The sequence below is a fragment of the Cynocephalus volans genome, chromosome 17 (genome assembly GCF_027409185.1).
Source record: "Cynocephalus volans isolate mCynVol1 chromosome 17, mCynVol1.pri, whole genome shotgun sequence".
Lineage (NCBI taxonomy): Eukaryota > Metazoa > Chordata > Mammalia > Dermoptera > Cynocephalidae > Cynocephalus > Cynocephalus volans.
This window is the reverse complement of record NC_084476.1, coordinates 9,572,443-9,588,786: the sequence shown is the minus strand read 5'-3', so window position 1 is coordinate 9,588,786 and position 16,344 is coordinate 9,572,443. Positions and strand designations below refer to the sequence as shown.

At 57.0% G+C, this 16,344-nt stretch overlaps 1 protein-coding gene across 2 annotated transcripts; it reads right to left on the bottom strand.

The window, feature by feature from the left end:
• Window positions 1–2,025: 2,025 nt before the first annotated feature.
• AK1 (adenylate kinase 1) lies at window positions 2,026–12,019 on the bottom strand. 2 transcript variants are annotated; one of them, XM_063082162.1, is made up of 8 exons: window positions 11,935–11,988; window positions 8,942–8,987; window positions 8,706–8,744; window positions 7,068–7,103; window positions 6,729–6,892; window positions 5,890–6,006; window positions 2,496–2,687; window positions 2,026–2,263 (listed from the first exon to the last, which is right to left on the bottom strand). In XM_063082162.1, the coding sequence occupies exons 3-8, from the start codon at window positions 8,710–8,712 to the stop codon at window positions 2,195–2,197; spliced, it is 585 nt and encodes a 194-aa protein (XP_062938232.1). In that variant the 5' UTR covers window positions 8,713–8,744; window positions 8,942–8,987; window positions 11,935–11,988; the 3' UTR covers window positions 2,026–2,194. The 2 variants fall into 2 exon arrangements, with proteins under 2 accessions (XP_062938232.1, XP_062938231.1); XM_063082161.1 differs by lacking the exon at window positions 8,942–8,987 and having other exon boundaries at window positions 11,935–12,019.
• Window positions 12,020–16,344: the final 4,325 nt, after the last annotated feature.

The window sequence follows — 16,344 nt, the reverse complement described above, 5'->3', positions numbered from 1 at the left end:
TCTGTTGCTACTGCACCCCATCTAACTGCATTACAGCTCTCCCCACACCTAACAGGTCCTCCCCACGTCTGTGGCTCTGCAGAACTATTCCCTCTGCCCTCCCATGCCCTCTGTCTCTCGGTGAAACCCTAGGTATGTTCAAGGCCCTGCTCCAGAGCTCTGGTTCAAGGAACCTCCTGCTGCTAGGTCCCCTCTGAGATCTCTGCACTTAGCCTCCCAGAACTGGTCTTGGTGGAGTAGGTCTGATGGAATTCTGTGGGTCTCCCTTGTGCTAGGAGCCACATTATAGTGCGCCAGGGACTTATGAGTCTCTGTCTTGCCAACATGGTAGGTGCTCTGGAAATGCTTGCTGAACGAGCAAGTGTGCACGAGGGAAACTCTCAAAGGAAGGTTTATGGTGGCAAGGGCGGGAAGGCATTACTGGAGCTGTTAAACTTTTTGTGCTTTCAAGTTTTCAGCAAAGAGAATATCTGTATCAAGACAGACAGATGATAGAATATGTTTAAGTGAAAAAGTGATTCTCTGGTGAAGAGTTTGATAATTCGGGTCAGCATAGGTTTTTATAAACTGGGACTCAACTGAATTAATGAAGCTATAATAAAAAATAAAGATAATGGTGATAATTTTCGTAGGTGGACTTTTCTCGCGCTTTATCATCTTTGGCATGTTTTCCACTCATCCTCACGCTGACCCTGAGACAGAAGGGGTGTGTGAGTGTGATGAGCATGCCTGTGTGAACCCAGTGTGACAGATGCAACACCCAGAGGTGGGAGGTCACAGTGACCTGTGGCTCCTGAGCTTGCTGCTTCCCTGCATGCCCCAGGCCCACTCAGGGAACAGAGGACCCACTGTGGCAGCCTCGGCCCCCAACCCCACCCACGCCGCTGGCTCACCCTGCACGATACCTGCCTTCTCCTACCTCCCCAGACCACCATTTATTTATTTCATGTTCTTCTTTCAATAGACTCACCTTTTATAACTTAAATACGTTTATTTTAAAAGAAACTTTGAATAACCAATGTGAATGGAAAACCAGCCCCACTTGCCATAAAGAGAAGGGGACACACAACGAGAACACAGTCAATCCCCAACAGAAGGATTTCAATCCAGGCAGGGGTGGCCCTGCTGACAGCTCTCTTTGCTTTAAAGGGAGCCCAGCTAGGGCCAAAACAGTGTTAAGGACACGTGAGCACCAAATTGAGTCTTTCTCCGTGACAAGGTCAAAGAGTGAGAGAGAACAGAACAGGAAAGGTGGTTCTCCCCAGGGGGGTTCCGGGGCATCCCCAAGACATCTCAGGCCTGCACACACCGGCCGGGCTGCTCTGGTCTCCGACTCCCATGGCCACGGCAACTGACAACTTGCTTGGCGTGTTCTCATCCTAGCCTTGGGGGCTGGGGCGGGGGGCACTGAGCCTATTTTAGAATTGGAAATGGCTTAGACTGGGCAGGCTGTGACCTGTCCAGGACCACATGGGGGAAGGTGCCCCAGGTCTCACCTCCTCAGGAAGGCACCCCTGATTATGCCCCCCATTCACTCTCAATGCCATGACCCCTCCTCCACCCATTCAACGGTGATGTCCTTTTCAGACCCTCAGAGCTTCTTGTACCAAGGAAGCCAAGTCACCTCCCACTTGGCTGGATAGTGAGTGCTGCCCCACTGCCCTGGCAGCCCCACAGGGCCCACGACCTCTCTGCCTGTGCAGCCCAGGCCCGGTGAGGGTTAGGCACAGAAAACACAGAGTGATGAGGGATCAGGGCCAAGGCCGCACAGCAAGGAGGCAGAGGAGTCCAGGCGGGGGCCCTGCTCTGCCTGAGCAAGAGACCCCAGGAGCAAGGACCCTGACTGGCTTGGGCATGCCCCGTGTGAGGAAGGGCCCTGGGTGTCCCACCAGAGCTAGCAGCTAGCTGCAGTGGGCCGAGGGGCCCCAAGAGGAACAGGAGGGTGAGGGCTGGGACTCAGGCTGGGTGGGCAAGATCACATGAATCAACTCCAAGGGAAGCAAAGAAAAGGAGTAAAACCAAGTGTCCTTGGAAATTCCTTTAGTGCTCGGCTGTCCATGAAAACAGGATAAAGTGGCTTCCTCTGTCTGTGCTCAGCCAGGCAGGGTGGAGGCGCTGGGCTCAGGCCAGGGCGGCCTCGAGTCAGGACAGGGGTGGGGCAGGGCTTTGAGCTGGAGAAGGGGCTCCAGCATTGCTACTTCAGGGCGTCCAGGTGGGTGCAGACCTGGGAGAAGACACTGTCCACGGAGCCTTCAGCATTGACCTGTGGGGAGATGGGCTGTGAGGGCTGAGACGCCGGGGAGGGCTGGCTGGGCCCTGCTGAGGTGGGAGACTGACCTACCCCAGAGGCCAGGCCTGCGGGAATCCCCTCATTGAACTGGCGGGGAAACCAAGGCCCAGAAGGGGTCTGGCCTGAAGTCGCACAGTGAGTTGAGGTCTAGCCAGGAAAGAACTCAGGTGTCCTGGGGCTTCCCTGGGGCCCGCGGGAGGCACACCTTGCGAACAATGCCCCGTTTCTCATAGAAGGCGATGACAGGCTCTGTGGCCTTGTAGTAGGTGTCCAGCCGTTTCTTGATGGTCTCCTCATTGTCATCCACACGCCCGCTGGTCTCTCCACGCTTCAGGAGCCGCCGGGTCATGGTCTCGGGGCCTGCGTCCACATACAGCAGCAGTGTGGGCTGTCCAATCTGCGGGCGGGCACCATGTGACGGAGACCCTTATCCTGCCCCAGGGCCTTCTCCCATCTTCCTACCTCTGAGGCCCCATTTGAGACCTACTGAGACCTTCAATCCCTTCCCCAAGGCAGCCTGAGGGACCTTCCTAAAGGTCAATCTTTCCTGCCACTCTCCTGCTCAAACCTCTTCCATGGCTCCCTAGTGCCCTCAAAAGAAAGCCCAAAGTTCTTACCAGACCTAGAGGCCTGCACGGTCAGCCTCTGCCCTCCCCGCCCTTTCCTGGTCTTCTTACTTCAGCCATGCTGACTCTCTGTTCCAGGCTCTCACGTGCTGTTCCCTCCGCTAGGAACCCTTCCCTCAAACCTCATGCTAACCCACCCACCCAATACCAAGCACCCTCCTTCAGCTTTCAGCTAGAACCGCGTGCCCTCAGGACAGTCTTCCTGGATGCCCCCCATCCCCCGCGCCCCCGTGACATGCTCTCCCAGCCCCCTTTATTTCTCCCTTGAACATGTCTCACAAGGTTATTTATTTAACGTCCCTCTCCCCAGCCAGGCCAGGGACGCCTGCGGGCGGGGAGGCATCTGTCTCATACCTTCAGGGCTGGATAAGAACTTGACAAAGGGACACGGGAAGGGGGAGGGCTGCTGAGTTCTGGGGAGCTCTGAGCAATGTCACTGTCATTGGAACACATGTGTCATCCATGGGGGTGACTTGGAAGGGTGAGAAGAAATAAGGCCACCAGTGCCCCTCCGTGGCACCCCTGCCCAGGCTGGCCTCCACACTGAACCAGAGACGGCAGCACTTCTCCTGCCCGACCATGAGACCCAAGAACAGGGGCCCTGCCTCTCAGTCACCGCCAGGTCCCCAGGCCTGGCATAGCCCTGCGTGAGGAGGGGCTCCAGATCTCTCACCAGAGCTAGGGAAAGGGCAGCTGGTTAAGAGGAGCAGAGCCACCCATGGCTCCTACAGCCTGAGGATCAGGCCAGGGCTTTCTCGGGGCCTTCAAAGCTCTGCCTCCCACTTCCTAGCTGCCTGGGTCAGTCCCCAAGGGCCTCTGTGCAGCTGTCACCAGACCCCCATCAAGGCCCCAGAGTGCTGCCTCTAGGGAGGGGCTTGGCAAGTAGAAGCCTGACTTCTGGCGTCAGGCTGACCTGGACTCCATCCAGGCTTACTTCTGTCCCTGTTTAGCCCGAGGTCACACCACTTGTCTTCACTGAGCTTCAGTTTCCTTGGTGGCAGTACCCATCCTAACACACATCCCTACCTCCTGGATGGTTAAGGATTCAGGATGACAGCATTGGCTGCCTTCAGGGAAGGCAGCCCCTGCATCCAATGACCCCAACAATCTGCCAGGTGCTCCTATCTTACAGAGGACCATGTGTGGCAATGGCTGGGCCTGGACCCAGCTCCAAGGCCACCACCTCTCCATCATCCATCAGCTGCTGAGCTCCTCCAGGACACAGACTCAGAGTCTCTGGTTCATCTGAGTCCCCAGGGCTATGTACAGTAGTTTCTTTATACATCCCAGATAGAGATGGTAAATCTGTGAAGACCAGCTAAGTCTCAGAGCTGGGAGTCTCTGGCTGAGATTCTGGTTGTTGGCCTCAGTTTCCCAGTCGGGACAATGGGCATTGAGCCTGGGGAGTTGGTGCTGAGCACTGCCCGCTGGCAGGAAAGTTCTGGTCCCCTTAACCAGGGTGAGTCAGCCATATCTCGACGCCCACCCTTCCTCCTTTGGTGAAGCCCTGGTGCCCCCTGGTGTCCAGAGCCAAGAAGACCAGCTGCCCGGACTCCTGGAGGTCACCACAGGGCCAGGCTCTGTGCTGGGCCTACTGCCCTCAGTAGTGCCCACAACAGCCCAGGAGTGATAGGGACCTTCATTAACCTCTTTTACTAGATGTGGCCCTGAGGGCCACAGGTGAGGTCACACAGCTGGTATGTGTGGGCCAGGACTGGACACCTTTCTGTGCTTTCTTTTTTTAAAAAAAAAGATGAACAGTAAAGGGATCTTAACCCTTGACTTGGTGTTGTCAGCACCACGCTCTCCCAAGTGAGCTAACTGGCCATCCCTATATAGGATCCGAACCCGTGGCCTTGGTGTTATCAGCACCACACTCTCCCAAGTGAGCCACGGGCCGGCCCACCTTTCTGTGCTTTCTGGCATCTAACCACAGGGTCCAGGGTCTGGGGTCTGAAGGAAGCCAGCCAATCCCCATTTCACAGATAGATAAACTGAGGCTCAGAGTAGGGCAGACATTTCTTGAGGTCTTTCAGCCACTTAGAGATCAAGAAATACAGTCTCCTACCCTTGGATGAGGCTTGAAGCCATGAAAGCCCAAAGATGGCCCCACAGACATGGGGAGTGGGGACGGGGGTCTGGTTCTGTTCCCAGCGCACCAGGATGCCTGGTTAGCCCCACACCTACTCTTGCCAACTTCTCCCTCCTAGGCACTCGCGGCACCACCTGTTTCCCCAGTATGGCCTTGTACACCACAGGTGCTGGTGTAAATATGTGCGTGTGTGCATCCCTGTGTATATGTGTGCTGCAGCCGTATACATGCGTGTGCATGGGTGCTCATCATGGACATTGCCATGTGTCTGGGCACGTGTAGGCACATGCATGTGCATGTGCAAATGCCTGTGGCCTCATGCATGCGCACTTGTGCGCCTCGTGCACATGTATGTGTGCCTGTGTGTGTGCTTGTGTGGGAGAGATGTCCCTGATGGGCACCTATTCTAGGAAGCTCAACACCATCGTCCTCAAGGCCTGCTCTTTCCAGTCAGACTCCTATGGCCCTTGGAGGGGACTGGATGCACCTTCCTGGCCTTCGAGCCTCCGGCCATGTCTGTACTTCCCTCCCCAACATCACCCCTGCTGGACCCATGCCGGCTTTACCCTTCCAGCCCTGCCAGTGCTGTTCCCTGTCCCTCTGACTGCATGCTTATGGGGTGCCAATCCCATACTCGAAGGGCGCACCTGTCTCCCCCCATTTTGCAGATAAGGAAACAGGTTTAGAGGGGCACAATGACTGGCTCAAGGTCTCAAGGGGCTGAGCTGGAACCTGAGCCCAGGTCTGTGAACTCCCAGCCTAGTGCTCTCCCTTCTTCTATACCTTCCCCTCCAGGAAGTCCTCCAGGTTTCCCTCCTCACCCGCCAGCCTCTCTCTGAGCTGCTCCCGAGGTGGACCCTCAGCTCTGCACTCAAACTTACCCGCCGCTCAAACTCCTCACCCTGCTGCACCTCCCGTGGGTAGCCGTCAATCAGGAAGCCTTTGGAAGTATCTACTTTGGCCACCATGGCATCGCGGAGCATGTCCAACACCGTCTCCTGGGGGCGCAGCAGAGGAGGAGGGGGCTGTGAGTCTCTTCCCCTTTCCTTCTCTAGGCCTCTGCTTGTGCTGGTCCCGCTGCCTGAAATGCCTTCTCCCCTCTAACACAAATGTCCCGAACAAGCCCCCTGTCTCCAGGGAGCCTTCTCTGCATTGCGAAGATCTTGACTGAATGAATGATTCATTCACACCACAATATTTCCTGAGCCCTTCCTCCCAGCCAGGTCCTATTCTGGCCCTTTTGGACCTAGTGGCAAACTAATCACACCTTCCCTGCCCTCAGGAAGCTCCCGGTCTGGTGAGGGGACAGACAATTACACACTTGATTTATCCATTTCCAAGTGTGACATAGGTCGAATGGGCAAAGAACTATATACTCCTCTGCTATTACAGAGTATAAAATTAGCCCAAATCTGGGAAGTCTGAAGGCTGAGGAGGAAAGAATTTTCCAGGCAGTAAGGAGTGTGGCTAGTTTGAGAGGACAGAAGGGTCAGGGTGGCCGGAGGACAGAGCAGGGGGGAGGGTGGGAGGCAGGGCAGGGTCCTGCAGGGTCTTGGGAGCTTCTGGATGGAACTTTCTGCAAAGGCAATGGAGAGCCACAGGACGGTTCAGAGCCAGTGAGTGTCATGATCTGCCTCTCCAGGGTGCCGTGGCTTTGCTGGCTGGCGTCCACCCAGGGCTACCGTTATCCCCTGCCCCCACCCCGCCAGGGCCCACTCACCAGTGGCACCAGCTGCCCCTTCTCCATGATTTCCGACAGCATTTTGCCCCTGGCTGAGCCCGACCCAACCTCGGCCCGCAGGAGGTCCCCGGTGGAGAGGTGGGTGTAGCCGTACTTCTGCACAATCTTCTCACACTGGGTGCCCTTCCCCGAGCCAGGCCCACCTGCAAGTGCCCACCCATTCAGAAACACCAGGAAATGGAGCCCCAGGAGGAATGAGGGTTGCCAGGGTCCCCCAGCGAGGGAGGCACAGAGCCCAGGATGCAGCCCCCAGCCCAGGCTCCTGCCAGCACCTGCAGAGACCCTCCCTGCCACCCCACCCGCCTGCCTGTGACTCACCCACCACAAAGATGATCTTGGTTTTCTTCAGCTTCTCTGTGGGAGAGAAAATGGGAGCAGGGCTCAGTTACTCACTCGACAAATAGCCAGAGGCACCTCTGGAGTCCCAGGCCTGTGCTGGGCCCCAGGCAGAGGGACAGACACAGCTCCCCAGGCAGAGGGACAGACACAGCTCGCACTCCTGTCAGGGAGGCAGACAAGTCACAGCCCCTAGTGAGCCGTGATATGAGTGGCAGCTCAGAGACTGGGAGAGGTCATGGAGGGGAGGGCGTTCCAGACAGAAGGACCAGCCCAGGCAAAGGCCTGGGGGATGGGATGCCAGCCCTCACGGCGCCTCCCTGTGGGGGGCTTGACCCCAGGGGTGGTCACCTTTGGCCTTCTTGTCTTCCTCACTGCGGGGGTCACTTGAGCAGCAGCCCATGGTCCCTGCTCTTCCCGTCCCAGCCCTGGCCCTGCCCATGGCCCGCCTTCCCTGGCAGTGTTAATGTGGAGTTGGCAACCACAACACGTGTTGCCGGGAGACGGTTGCCAGGGAGGAGGGCTGCAGTGGGCACGTGGAACTCTCGCCCGGGCAGGGAGGCAAGCTCACATTCCAACCTCTGCCTCACTGGCCCTCAGAACTCGGCAAGACCACAGCCCCCCTGGGCAGAGGGAAACTGAGGTTTGGGTGGGGGTGGGGATGGGGGTGGGGGAGGAACTGCTCAAGGGGTGTCACAACTGAAGCAGGAGCTCAGGACTCCCTCCCTGCGCTTCCTGGGCTTCTCCTCTTCTCAGGGAAACAGAGGCCCATGCTATCCCCCACCTTGCTGTGCGACCTGAGGAAAGAAGTGCCTGTGCCTCTCTGGTCCCCTGTCCCTGCCCCAGTGAAGAGGGGGCCTTGGTAGCTCCCAGGGGCCCTCCCAGCCATGAGGCTGGAGGAGCTGGCAAAAGAATAACTTCTCCTTCGGATCCCATCCCTGGGTGAAGGTCACAAGCCTGGGGGTGGGGGAGGCCACAGCCCTGTGGCAGCTGATGCTGGGAGCTCAGGAGTGGGAGGGTGACCACTGGCATCAGGTAGCAGCAGCAGCTCCTTTAAGAGCTGCCCAGGCCAAGGCACAGCGCCAGAGATGGGACAAGAGGTGCTGCCAGGAGCCGCAGGAGGGCTGTTCTGGGCTCTCTGCCCACCCCATGTCTCCTTCTAGGTCCCAGCTCATAGGAGCTAGAAGGGCCCAAGTCCTCCTCACGGCCCACTCCCCCGAGATGTCAGGGAAACTGAGTCCCAGAGCAGGGCAAGAGCTGACCTCACACTCATTAGGCTTGGCATTTGCATACTTGGGGCCTCTCCTCAGGGTGGGCCTCCCCTCTCCAGCACCCACCCTCTCCAGAAAGAGGCAGGGACTCAGCTCTATAAATCCCAGCATAGGAAATTTCTGGGGCCCTCAGAAGCCTCAGGGAGGCCTCATCACTTCTAAAATTTATCTTGGAGCTGACACATCCCATGAGAGGCCAGAGGAGCATGCTGGAGGCTCCCAGACAGGCCCACTCTGGCAGCCCCAGAGCCTCCTCCAACCCCTCCTGGGGTGTCTCCCCCAGGGTGCACCCCCTTAACAGATGGGAACATTGAGGCCAGGCAACGAGCAAGAAAAGAGGAGCCCATACCTTCCATCCTGCTGGGGTCCCGGGAGCCGAGTCAGCACTCTGCAAGACAAGGGCACAGGTGACGGGGCTGAGGGGATCCTCCTCCCCACCCTGACTCAGCTTCTGCCAAGCAACACCCAAGGCCGCCCGGTGTGTGCCAGGCCCCGACAGGCAATCGCAATCTGAGGGCAGAGGGGGCCGCGGAGGGAAGGAGGCTGGGTGACCTTGGGGAAGTCACCTTTCTTCTCTGGCCTCACCTGTCACAGAAAGGCAGTCACCCCCTCCTGTCCACCTCAGGTCCTGCTGGAGGCTCAAGGAAGGCGAGAGCAGCGCTGAGGGGCATTAAGGGCTAGGACGGGAGCTGCCGAGCTGCTCCCTCGCTAGTCCCAGAACACAGGGCGCGGGTCCAGCGTCTGCCCAGACGCCTTGACAACGCTCCCCAGGGCCGGAGGAAAAGAGGAAGCTGCCAGGAGGAGGATGGAGCTTCGGAGCTACACGTGTCTGGGACGGGTTTGGACGTGGATGCTCTAAGGGACACAGAGGCCCAGAGTGGAGGAATCTGTGGGGGCCACTCACTGGACACAGCCCTTTACAGTTTTCAAAGTGAGGGGGTCCAAGGCTCTTGCCCCTGTGCTGGCCCATCTCCCACCCTTTGCACATGGTCCCTGCCCTTCAGCCCCCTGAGGACATTGCTTCAGGACCTCAGCCCCACTCCTGCCACCCCACCTTGTGCCTCCAAGTACCCCTTCCAGCCTCCCCAACCTCCCCTCCCCACCAGTCTCTCTGTACACTTTGGCTTCCACTTCACGGCCCCCAACAGCCCTCCCCATGGCCACCAGCTACCATCCACCATCACAACCACTCTTGTCTTGACCCTCCACCCTCAGCCAGCACCCCCTCACCTCTCCCTGGGACCCCTACTCTGCCCTTCAATCTTGGCTTCAGGCTCCCCGGCCCTGTGCGGCCAGCCCAGGCTTCTCTCCCTAGCCTCAGATATCCACACCCCCTCGACAGGCCGGAGGCCCCACAGACCCCGCAGACTCCAAATAGCCCTTCCTGCATCCCCAGCTCCGTGCCCAGCCAGAGGCCCGAGTCAGCATGACATGAACGCTCTTCTCCCCCCTCCCCGCACCTCTGGCCCGAAAGCCCACCTCCCAGCCCTGCTGCTCCTTTTTTTTTTTTTAAAAGATGACCGGTAAGGGGATCTTAACCCTTGACTTGGTGTTGTCAGCACCATGCTCAGCCAGTGAGCGAACCGGCCATCCATATATGGGATCCGAACCCGGGGCCTTGGTGTTATCAGCACCGCACTCTCCCGAGTGAGCCACGGGCCGGCCCAGCTCTGCTGCTCCTGAACCTCTCACCCATCTATCTCCTCACCACCACTTCCTAGTTCCAAGCAGGGGGCCCGGGCCACTGCCCGCGCCACCACATGGACCACCTGCCTCCATACCCTACCAGGCAATCTGCAGGATTTTCTCTGACATCAGGCTATGTCACTTACCTGCTTACAACCTTCCATGAGTGGCCCCCTCGGCTCCCAAGACAAAGCCTGGGCCCCTTAATACAGCTGGCAGGTCCTGGACATCTGGCCCTAGCCACCCTCTGAAGCCTTATCAGCTGCCACTGGAACTGCCTGGAGCTCCCTCACCCACCTTGAGATGTCCCCCCTCCAGGCCTTGGGGAATGTTGTACCCAGTGCCCAAATGCCTTTCCCAGCGTGCTATCGTTTGGGCCTCAGCTCGATGTCACCTCCTCCAGGAAGCCTTCCGGGATTCTGCCCTCCACTCCCACACCAGCAGGTGCCTTCTCTGAATCTTCCCCAGCATCACACACCCACACTGTATTGGGCCTCTCTGCTACACCACAGGCCTGTGCCCCCACCCAACCAGCCCTGGCACAGCCTGAGCACAGAGCTGGGGAGCCTCATTCCATCCTCACTGCCATCTGGAGAAGGACTTGACGCTTGGAGAGAGGGACAACTTAGCTCAAGGGTCTGGCTGGGGTCAAACTTGGGTCTACATTTCTGGCAGCTCTGTGCCTGGCATCTAGTAGGACCTTAAACAGCTTTGCTGACGGTCCCTGATGCTTGTGAGACATGAGTTATACCCTCTTTTTCTGCTGAGTGTGCTAAAGGAGGGGTAGGAGCTGCCCAGGGGTGGAGGAACATCCCCGGGCCAGGGACAGCCACAGCAAAGCCATGAGAGTGGCCTCAGCCCCGCCCCCTCCTGGTAACCTAAGCCCCTCCGTCCTGCTGGCACCTGCCACTTCCTTGGTCCAAAATAACTTGGGTTGTGAGGAGGCTTCACAGGGGTCCAAGACGGAGTTGGATTACCGGCTCAGCACCAGGCCTTATAAGGCCTCTGGTTCAGGGCCCCAGAGACTCCTAACATGACTGGGTGGTCTGCTAAGAGGCCTGGGGAGCTGAGGCCCAGAGGGACAGTGACAACCCCAATCACAAGGCAAGACCAGGGGAGGGCCCAGATCTCCCAGCTCCCGACCCCAAAGCAGCCTTCCCAGTGGTTGGCAACTGACTAGGGTTCAAACCCCAACTCCGTCACTCAGCTGTGTGACCTTGGGCAGCCAGTGTCCCTCCCTGGGCCTGTCCCACTGCTGCTGAAGAGTACTGGGTGGGCAGCTGAGAAGTGCTACAGAAAGGCCTCAGGTGCCGGCCCCAAGACTCTCACAGAGCCCCAGCCCCAGCCCAGGCAGGAGACTGGGACAGGGACGGAGCATCCAGAGGGCTTCCGGTCCCCCTAATACTCGACTTGACATGACAGGGAGCCCCTCCGTGCACACAGGCTGCTCCTGTCCAAGTCCTCTGGGGCAGGGAACCAGGCAACAGTCCCCCCTCCCTGGGCCCCAGTGGGGACGTGCCAAGGACAGGGACCTGGAGCCCCAGGAGTGTCGGCGGGAAAAAGGGAGAGTGACCAGGAGGCTGGGAGGGGCTGCACCACACACACACACACACACACACACACACACACACACACACACACACACACACACACCCCTCACACACACACACACACACGCAGAGGGATCCACAAAGGCAGACGCAGTGTGCACGAATACCCAGAGCCTGGGGAACATGGACACACAAATACACACAGATAACAACAGGTACAAACACCCAAAACCCAAGGAGAGCCTGACACAAACACGCCCGGGCTGGCCTCCCAGGGGACACTTCCCCACTTCCCCACTCCCCGCAGAGACCCCCCACAGACACACGCGGACACACACTGACCTGGGGGAGGATGTGGGTGGGCGCCGGCCGGTGCGTGCCCTGCCGGTCCTCGCCACCAGCCGCCCCACAAAAGCGACTATTTATAAGGCTGTCAGCGCACAGCATGCCGGGAGCCAGTGCTGGGAGACGGCAGGGGAGGAGGAGGGAGCGCGGACCAGGAAAGGAGGAGGGACTGGACTGAGCAGAGCCCTGATGGGAAGCCGGCGCAAGGCTGGCACCCCCACTGTGCACCCCCAGGTTTGCCAGTGGTTTTCCTTTCCTCTGTTACCTCCACTCTGCCCACATCACCCTAGGAGGATAAGACCTAGCTTCCCATATGACGGCTGGGGAAACTGAGGCCCAGAGAGGAGAGATTCTTTGCACAAGATCCTACAGTACATTGGTGGCAGAGAGTGGCCAGACCAGGGAGGGATGGGGTCCAAGGCATGGACTCTGGGGCTTTGCTGGCCACAGTCCCCCGGCCCTTCTTCAGACCCTGCCCAGAGGCCCTGGCCCACGACCTACCTGGGACAGCTCCTACCCTGTTGGGAGGGGCCCTGCAAGCTCCTCTGCTACTGAAACTCCCCAGGACCCCAAAGTCCCCCCAAGTACCCATCTCCAGGCTGGTGGTTGAGTAGAAGACTATAAATACCAGCCCTGCCGCCATGGAGCTGCCAGGCAGCTCCCAGTGAGTGCACGCTAGGGTGTGGGACATTCCTAACACTCTGAGTACCCAGATGGGGGCCTGACAATCCTACAAAAAGAATAGTTTATGCCCATTAATGAGTACTCACTGTGTGCCAGGCACTAGGCGGAGCAGTGGATTCCAACCATGTCTGTGAATCCTTAAACACAGAAGAGGAATGTGAGGCTGGTGCATAAAATAGCTTGCCTGAGGTTCCTTGGGAGAAAGCGATGTGTTTATCCAGCATTTTGCAGGGAGGCTGACGCATAGTATTAGGTGCTCAATAATGTAGCAGGGTGAGGACAGGAGTTCAGGACCATCCAGCTTCAGAACTCACGCACTTGACCAACAGACCACATCACAACCCTGAAGTCAGCAGCCCCAGACAATTGGGTGGATTGAATTTGGAATTTGTCTTGTAGGCACTAGGGAGCCATGGAAGGTGAGCAAGAGAGTGAGATTACCAGGAGAGTGAGACCGCCTCAGGTGGTAGTAGTGCCTTAGCAACACCAGCAGCCAGGATGCCAAGAGGCCTGGATCTGGTCCCAGCCTGCCACCTGTGAGGTCAGACAAATCCTTCCTTCTTGGGACCCTAGTTCCCCCATCTGTAGGAGGGTAGGAACGGTAGGTCAGAGGTTCAGCATTAGAAGCTGTTTGAAAGGCCCTCTCAAAAAATGTCGTGGGTGTGCACCCTTCTACTTTTAGAAATCCATTTCAAGGAAACACATGTGGGCACAAAATTCTTACAGGAAGATTTTCTAGTGCCAGCAGGGGCCAACTCGGATGGTGGCACAAGCACGATGGATAGGAAACTGGTGACTCTGCTGCTGGGTCTGTGTGAGATAAAAAAAAAAAAAAGTTCTTTGTGGCTGGTGAAGCAAGAGGTCCCAGACACGCATAGCATTGGGGAGAAATAAGCAAAAAGCCCAATTGCACCGGTCTGATCCCACCTGCATAAAAACACCTCTAAACATGCAGGTGTGTGCATGTGCATGCGTGAGTGTGAAATCTATTCCTTTTTTTCTTTTTGCATTTTAGCTCTGCAAAGTTAAAGTAATGTCTTACAATCAAGTTGATAACATCTTAGAGCTGATGAAGGAGGAACCGGGAGGGCAGGCCCCCTGGCTGGGAGTGAGACATCACTCCTTACTTGAAGCCTTCCCCAAGCTTTTCTGCTTTTACATAAGACATGCATCCACTACTCCATGTATAAAACAATTTTGACATGGATAAGACTTGAGGACATTATGGTAAATGAAATAAGCCTGTCACAAAAACACAAAAATACTGTATGATTCCATGTATGAGGTACCTAAAGTCCTCAAACTCATGGAAACAGAAAGCAGAACGGTGGCTGCCAAGGACCAGGGGGAGGAGGGAAAGGGGAGTTGCCTGTTAGGTAGAGGGTTTCAGACCCGCAAGACGAAAACTTTCTGGAGATCTGTTGCACAACAGTGTGAAAATGGTTAAGATGATAAATTTGAAGTTTGTGGTTTTTTTTTTTAACCACAATTTCTAAAATAAGATAAATAATTTTTTTAAATAAAAAAGTTTTAAGTACCTGTTTTAATTATTTTATTTGCACGTGACCTATGTATTTTCTACCAATGCTGGGATATTAAAGTTTCAGGTTTTACTTTCCAGCAGTAACCTAAAGAAAGAAAAAAAAGGGAGAGAGGGAGGGAGGGTTGGAGGGAGGAAGGGAAGGAAGGACAAAGGATGGAGGGAAGGAAGAAAAGAGGGAAGGAGGAAGGGAGGGAGGGAGGGAAGGAAAGGAAAAATTGCATGGAGGAAAAATCTGGAAGGTTATACTCTAGACTGTGTTAACAAGGAGTAGCACTGAGTGACCCCCTCGCTTTCTACCCTATATCATTTGTATGGTTTAAGTTATTTTATAACAAAAAATACCTAAAAACATAAACATATAAAAATGAAACCAATTTTTTAAAAAACTTAAAAATATTTTGGCTAAATTCTAAGACTTGAAAATGAGCTAGCGTGGGAGGGTAATTCTGGGGCTGCCTCACTCAGAGGTTTGCAGCTGGATCCACGGGTCAGCATGCAGGGAGGTCAGGGCTGGGAGCTCGGGGCTGCCCCAAGTGGGCCTGCTGGTGAGGCTGGTGGAGCTGCTGAGCATCCGAAGGAAACAGCTGGATGACAGGAAACAGCTGCCACTCCCTGGGTTTGCAGCTGGTGGGAGACACAGTAGGAGATCCCCCACCCCCAGGAAATAGGTAGTGCCCTTCCCAGAGAGATGAGGAAGTCCTGAGGTATCACTGGGGAACTGGGAGAGGGGTACAGAGGCACGTGCAGGTGCAGGAGGGCCTTGAATGCCGACTGAGGAGATGTTTCCAGAGCAAAGAGGCCCAGGAAGAGGTGGGGAGCAGACCAGTCTCTGTTGGGTCCCACCTGAAGGAGTTTGAGGGTTTGGGGACTAGGCCCTGTGCTCCTGCCCTCAGCATCAGCCATCAGAGTCTCACTTCCTGATGTTAAACTGAACTTCCCCAGGGTCGCCCCCCAGCAACCTGCCCCCTCTGGATGCCCTCCTACCCGCCTCCCCTTCATGCCCACCAGCAGGCAGGCAGAAGAGCCACGACATTCTGGGATAAAGTCTACCTGGAAACCTCTGCCTGGGCCCACATTCCCAGAAGCCTTTGCACAGGGTGGGAAACGTGCCCTATCCTCATATCCCCCTTCCCAGGCAGGGCTTTAGGCTTCCCTTGTGATGACTCTGCAAGGAGGCCCTTCCCCTCCAGAACACCCCCACCCACCATTGCTGCATCTGGCTGGGCCCGCAGCCTCCTGCCCATCCTGCAGCTGTCCCGCTTGACTTCTCTGAGCAAGAAGGATCAAGGCTTTGCCACCCTCTGGCTGCACGCATGGCCTTTTGCCCTCTGGCCTCAATGCTCCCTCTAGCTGTGACCTCAGAGCTGCGCCCCCCACCACACCTCAGCAGGCTGTGGGTGTCAACACCAGGCTTTCATTCAGGTCCCCCTGCCCTATCAGTTGTACCTAACGCAGTGCATGGAACGCGGCTGCTGGCTGATAGCGTGAATTAAGAGACAAGTGCAAGGTGCCATCCTTGCCTCCCAGCCCCGCTGGCCACCGTCCCACTGGCCCAGTGCCCAGGGAACACTTGCTTTCCCATCCCCGTCTCCCCTGGGAGACCCTGGCAGGCCGCTTGCCCTTGTCTCACACAGTCACCCTTTGTTAGGCCTCGCTCCCAAGGGCACTTTATCTGCCCAAACAGGTTGTAATCTCCGAGTCACAGACCCCTGCTTCCTGCCAACCTGGAATAAACAGCCCTCTTACTGAGAGGCTAGCAGCAAAGGCAGTGCACCTCTCCCCACAGCCTGCTGGGGCTGTAGCCCCCCCAGACCCTCCTGTTGGGCCAGGCAGGGAATTTGGGTTCCCTGCCCTTCAGGGCCCCAAGCCCTAGAGCTGACCCCTCCCCCAGGCCTGCCGCCCCTGGCTCTTGCTCATCCGCTCTGGCCTTCTCCCACCAGCTTCTCTGCAGGCGCTTTCTGTGATGGGATATCTTTCCCCTGCACCCCCACACCCCTTCTGCTCTCCCTGCCAGGAACTCCCCCAACTTCTGCAGGAATCCTTCCCAGAGCTCATCATGGGGCCCCTCTCCTCCCTAGAACCTGGGCTCCTTGGGGGAGTTCCCTTGAGGGAACTGGGGCTCTCAGAGGTGAAGTGACTTGTCCAAGGTCACACAGGTGGGGAGAGGCAGGGGCAGGAAG